This window comes from Panthera uncia, unplaced genomic scaffold (genome assembly GCF_023721935.1).
Source record: "Panthera uncia isolate 11264 unplaced genomic scaffold, Puncia_PCG_1.0 HiC_scaffold_1081, whole genome shotgun sequence".
Classification (NCBI taxonomy): Eukaryota; Metazoa; Chordata; class Mammalia; order Carnivora; family Felidae; genus Panthera; species Panthera uncia.
Window position 1 is genome coordinate 11237 of NW_026057680.1, and position 6335 is coordinate 17571.

Consider the following 6335-nt stretch of genomic DNA (forward strand, 5'->3'; position numbering starts at 1 on the left):
CACTTCCCCGTGAGGCCCTCACTCTCTGATGGCCAACACGGCCACCACCTCTACCACCACCATGGATTTGTGCCATATACCTAACCTTCTCTCAGGCCCTTCTGCTGACGATAGCATTGAGCACTTTCTGGGCCTGGAGGGTGCCCTTGGCTTGGGGGTGGGGAGATACACAGGCTTTTCTATTCTAGCCATAAAGAGCAATGAATTTCACAGCAGTGCTTCCCTCCAAAGCCCAGGCTGTGTTTAGAATACCAAAATTGAGAAAGTATGATTTAGTCACTACTCGAAGACCTAAGTTAATCTCACATATATGTCCTCTTCCTTAGGAAAAACATCAAGCTCTGTGACAGCTTACCCACTTTCCTCCCCATCTCCACTGAAATGTGTGCTCCCCTTCTATCTGTCCCTAGCAACATGTCCTCCATGTTTGAGAATATTAGTAAGAATTTGGTCAAAGAGCTCGGAGACAAAGACCTGACACCTGTGAAACACCTGCTGAACGCCAACAAATTCCGTCAGTTTGCAATTTTACGGAAGAAAAAGAAGACTCTCTCACAGTTCTGGGAACTACCTGATATTCCAGTAGAATACACCCTCATGGACATCCTGGAGCCAAGTTCTTCAGTCCCAGGTATTGCCAACAAGGGCTGGGAGGCAGGGAGTGAAAAACATAGGTGCCCAGACAGGTAGTGCACCATGCAAGAATCCCTGAGACACACACACAGGTAAACGTTAGGAGCAGTTTTGCCGAAAGACACTGGGCAAGAACCTATGACTATTTGAGAATCTACTAATATCTGGACCCGAGCATTTATCAGTTCATTTAATACTTATAGCAGCTTCTTAAGTCATAAACATTACCCCCAGTTACAGAACAGTGAATTGAAACTTATAAAATAATTTGTTCTAGGTTATGTACCTGGGAACTAGTAAAACGAGAATCCAAACCCAGATCCGTCTGGCTCCACATGCTTAACATTTTCTGCTCCAGCGTGCTGCCTCCTGGGGCCAGATCCTGCACCTGCTGCAGAGGAAAGATGATGTCATGGGTCTCCTTGACCAGGGCACACACGATGTCACCACATCTCAGGGTTTGAGATGACATCCCTGTTATCCGACCCTTGGGTTGATTCAAACATTTGTCCTCAGCAGTAATTTATGCTTAAAACATTATTTTGTTGGGAATGCAAGCTGGTGCAGCCACTCTGGAAAACACTGTGCAGGTTCCTCAAAAAATAGAGCTACCCTACGACCCAGCAATTGCACTACTAGGTATTTAACCAAGGGATACAGGTGTGCTGTTTTGAAGGGACACATGCACCCCCATGTTTATAGCAGCACTATCAACAATAGCCAAAGGATGGAAAGAGCCCAGATGTCCATCGATGGGTGAATGGATAAAGAAGTTGTGGTGTATATATACAATGGAGTATTACTCGGCAATCAGAAAGAATGAAATCTTGCCATTCGCAACTACGTGGATGGAACTGGAGGGAATTATGCTAAGTGACATTAGTCAGAGAAAGACAAAAATCATACGACTTCCCTCATATGAGGCCTTTAAGAGACAAAACAGATGAACATAAGGGAAGGGAAAAATAATATAAAAACAGGGAGGGGGACAAAAGAGAAGAGACTCATAAATATGGAGAACAAACTGAGGGTTACGGGAGGGGTTGTGGGAGGGGGGATGGGCTAAATGGATAAGGGGCACTAAGGAATGTACTCCTGAAATCATTGTTGCACTATATGCTAACTAATTTGGATGTAAATTTAAAAAAATAAAAAATAAAACAAGTTAATAAAAACAAAACAAAAAAAACACATTATTTTGTTAGCTTCTGAAAGATTTCAATAGGTAAGAGGGCTGAAGCAACACAGGACTTGGTCACTCTATCTCCGTTCCATTTTCCAACTGTTCCAGAGTAAATTTTTGATTAAACCTGAAGTCACCTTTTCTGTCCTCAGAAACTGTTATCAAGGGACCATTTATCTTCAGTGACACCATGTTCCGGAAGTACAAGGCTTCTGCAGGTGTGACTGCCATGCTAGAAACGAATGTGTCAGGGGAAGCTACGAAGTGCCATGAAACCTTCCTCCAGTTTCACGCTGTTACCTTCCCACCCCAAAACTGGAAAGACCTTCTAAAGAGGTGAGGCCATGGGAGAGGAAGGACTGGTCAACAGAGCCCCTTGGACTCTCTTTGTGGGCAGAGACACCTAGCAGGCCTTGCTGCTGAGGCTCTGAATGAAGAAAATGACACCGCAGGCAAGCTATGCTGTTCTTCTTGGTTATTCACTTATTCATTCATTCAGCGAATAATTATTAGTCACTTAATACATATTTATTAAAACAGCAATTACCCATTACTGCGCTATCATGTGCTACCCATCTCCACCCTAAAGCCGCTCATATTTAGTGTGAACAGGCAAAGGGCAGGCAGTGAGGAAGAGCAGGCGATAAAAAATAAAGTATTGATTAACAAAGTATTTATTTATGGGAGACAAAGAATCTGAAACTCTCTGTTGACATAAGGTATGAAGTAGTGTCCTGGGATTTCATTTACCTCCAAGCGTATAGGCAAAGGCGGGTATCAAACGATCTCTAAGAGCTCAACGAAGAAATTAAGTCTTTACTGCCTTCTAAAAACAGTCAACTTCAGGGTGCCTGGGCAGCTCCGTTGGTTAAGCGTCTGTCTCCTGGTTTCAGCTCAGATCATCATCTCACAGTTTGTGGGATCGAGCCCCTTGTGGAGCTCTGTGCTGACACCACTGAGCCTGCTTGGGAATCTGTCTCGCTCACCCTCTCTCTCTGCCCCTCCCCAGCTTGCTGGTGCTCTCTCTAAATAAATAAATAAATAAATAAATTTAAAATAAATAAATAAGTAAAAACAGAAATGCCAACTTAAATAATGTGTTTACAAACCCAACAAATTGTTAAGAAAGCAGCAAGTTAAAAATCACAGACTGCTTAAAGACTAAAAGTTACTTTCACAGGGCATTGGACAATTTCTGTATTCCTGAGTTCTTACAAGGCCCTTATTAACAATAACATTTGCAAAGACTGTTTATGGTGCAAGAGTATCTGAGATTCTTTAGCTGCTCAGAAAGAAAAAGAAATTCTCAGTATTTCAGCAAAGAGGCAGTTTCTAGGATACATTTTAATTAGCTACCTCCAAGTGAAATAAGTAAGCCTGAGGTCAGACCTTTAATGGAAAAAAAAAAAAAAAAAAAAAGGCAGTTGGCTATTTCTAATAGAGGGGATGTGGGCATGTCATGTATTCAGCTCCGAAGGCACTTACAGATCACGACGGGAGCTCTGGAGATAAGAAACAGGACGAGGTCAAAGAGACGCTGAAGGTGGTCGGCTTAGGTTTCTCTCTGGTGCTAACAGTTGAGCTCAAACCTAAAGAATGAAAGAAGCAAGCAAGAGGAAAAGGGTCCGAATTAGAGCTGAAAGGCCCTGGGACAGGACAGAGCTGGGTGTTTCCAAGAGGAGGGGGAGGCCAGGGAAGCGTAAGCTTCATCAACAAGGATGAAGGTGATGTAAAGTGAAGGTTGGGAGGTAAGCAGAGTCAGATGACACACTCCTTGGACAAATGGTAAGAAGCCTGCATTTCTCTCCAAGGGCACTGGATGGTCAGTAACCTCCTGCCCTGAAAGGCAAATTTAAGGGTCTCTCAGTATTCCACACGGCTGTCACCAGGGCACCAAGCAGGGTGGGGCCTGGAGCAGAACCACAGTTGAGTCTCAGCACTGCAGACCTTCCACATCTCCCCCAACTTACATCTTCAAGTCAAGCTCTACCAACCCCCCTACTAAGGACGGTCGACCCATAAAGCCCATCTGCGCTAGTCATGAAAAATCACCCAGCACGTGCCCTCCTTCATCACACTTTAGCCACCTGCTCTACATGGGCACGTGTGCTGTGTGTACCCAGCTTTGACAACAGGGCCTCCTAAGCACTGGTCTCCATCACCTGGACTCATCTACTTTGAGCCTCTCCTGCTGAGAGGCCCTGGTACTGGAAATGTACAAACTACGCTAACACGACCAATATAATTTTGGAAAATGTAAATGGCTCTTCATAATATGGTATGCATACTGTCATACCATACCCGTCAGAGAATGGGGACCCCTCCACCGTGCACATCAGAGATGTTCTGTTGCCCTAAGCAACCTAACCTATAAGCCAGTATCTTCCTACCCATGGAGAACCCACCTATCAAATTCCAAATGCTCTGTACCCCATCCAGGGTCTTAGAAGAGTAATCCACAACGAGCCAAGAAGGCCCTCCTTTCCCGGGGGCGCCTGGGTGGCTCTTTCAGTTAAGCATCTGACACTAGATTCCAGCTCAGATCATGACCTCACGGTCATGGGATCAAGCCCCACGTCAGGCTCTGCACTGACAACGTGGAGCCTGCTTGGGATTCTCTCTCTTGCCCTCTCTCTCTGCCCCTCCCCCACTTGCATGCATGCACTCTCTCAATATAAATTAATAAACATTTTTGAAAAAGGCATCCCTTTCCCACTGTGACCTTTCTCTTCCCACCTACCTCAGGAAAGTGTTGGATCAGGAGCTGCTGTTTCTGAGGAAGTGCCGGGACAGAGATGACAATCTCTATGTGGTGACAGAGGCCGTGGAGCTGATCAACAGCACGGTGTTGCATGACAGCAGCAGTGTGAACGTTTTGGGAAAATGCTTTATCCCTTGGATGACTTCTGTCAAGGTACATGGTTGTCTGAAGTGGGATGGGGACACCAAGAGCACAGCCAGCCCCACCCCACTTCCCAGGGGCTCTGCATCTTATTAGGGCCTGTCTCTGGGGGTTGGAATGAATGGGGTCATTATTTCCCACTTCTCATGTGCCAAGGAATCCTGACTCCGGACCCGAGAGTATATTCTAACATGCTCGTTTTAGTATTTTAATATATGAGGTTATTCAATATCAATAAAATAGAAATAGATTTAATTATTTGCAATTATATTTTGCTTTGGTTAGACGATCGGTTTTGGATACTCTAAAAGTATGATTGTTGGGGCGCCTGGGTGGCTCAGTTTGCTGAGCGTCTGGTTTCAGCTCCGGTCATGATCTCACAGTTTGTGAGTTCAAGCCCTGTGTTGGTCTCTGCACTGCCAGTGTGGAACCTGCTGGGGATTCTCTCTTTCCCTCCCTCTCTCTCTGTTCCTCCCCCGCTTACACTCTCTCTCTCCAAATAAATAAATAAACTTAAAAGATATATATGTATGGGTGCTATACTACATACATGTGCAGCTTTATGGCTGGAAGAAACAAGGGGCCACATACAATACAAAACCTCAGCAGTTCAAACATCCTAAATACTGTGATACCCTGAGTAGAAAGTGTTCCGTATTAAGATTAAATATCTCCAAGCACATATGATGTACATAACTTACAATCATCACAATTAAAAAAAAAAAAAAAAAGTTTAAAACAAAGCAGTTCATCAAATATTTACTCAACATGAACTGTGACTCAGGGACATATAAAGTGTGTGTGTGCGTGTGTTATAATGGACATTTACACAAAATATATTTTATATGTAATTTGTCCTCACTGAAGAGATTCAGGAACCAAAAAAACAAAACAAGACAAAAACGGAGATGTGAGCTAACTTTCGCAAGATCTGTGTATTAACCCTAGAGGAGAGCAAGGCGCCACCCAGTGGACAAAGAAGTTTGAAACCAAACTTAACTCCAGTTTGGAGGGTATTGCCACGGCCGGCTGTTTTCACATCAGTTTCGGTGTGCTGACGGGGTTTTGGGAGAACAGGAGAACACCCTGAGGCATTTTGCAGAGGGCGAATGCTCAGCTGTGTGTCTGGCCTATGCCCCAGGTGTTCACAGCAGGTGCCGGTTCTAAGCATGGCTCCTGGGCTGTGATGTTGTTAAACGGTTTGTAGATTCCCAGCTGTGTCAGCGTTTTCCCACACCATTGGTTTGCACTGCACTCTCTTAGTTGACATTGGACTCACCAGGACATTCTTCTCATCAAAGAGTAGGGCTGAATTCTGGAGAAGCCATTTACTCACTAGGCTGCCTGAGGTCATTATTCATGTTTCTGACATAGGGTCCCTCATCCATAAAATTAAAATATAACACCTACACCTACAGGGGTGCCTGGGTGGCTCAGTCAGCTGAGCATCTGACTCTTGATTTCGGTTCAGGTCATGATCTCAGGGTTTGTGGAATCAAGCCCTGTGCTGGGCTCTACACTGACAACACAGAGCCTGCTTGGGATTTTCTCTCTCCCTCTCTGTCTTCCCTCACTTGCTCTCTCTCTCTCAAAATAAATAAACTTTAAAAAAAAAAA

General features: G+C 44.6%; 1 protein-coding gene across 1 annotated transcript; it reads left to right on the forward strand.

The window, feature by feature from the left end:
- Positions 1 to 414: 414 nt before the first annotated feature.
- On the forward strand, positions 415 to 4730 carry GSDMC (gasdermin C; the record flags this gene model as incomplete). Its single annotated transcript, XM_049623052.1, has 3 exons — positions 415 to 631; positions 1969 to 2152; positions 4562 to 4730. Coding segments are annotated over exons 1-3 (570 nt in total), but the record flags the coding sequence as incomplete, so codon positions are not given.
- Positions 4731 to 6335: the final 1605 nt, after the last annotated feature.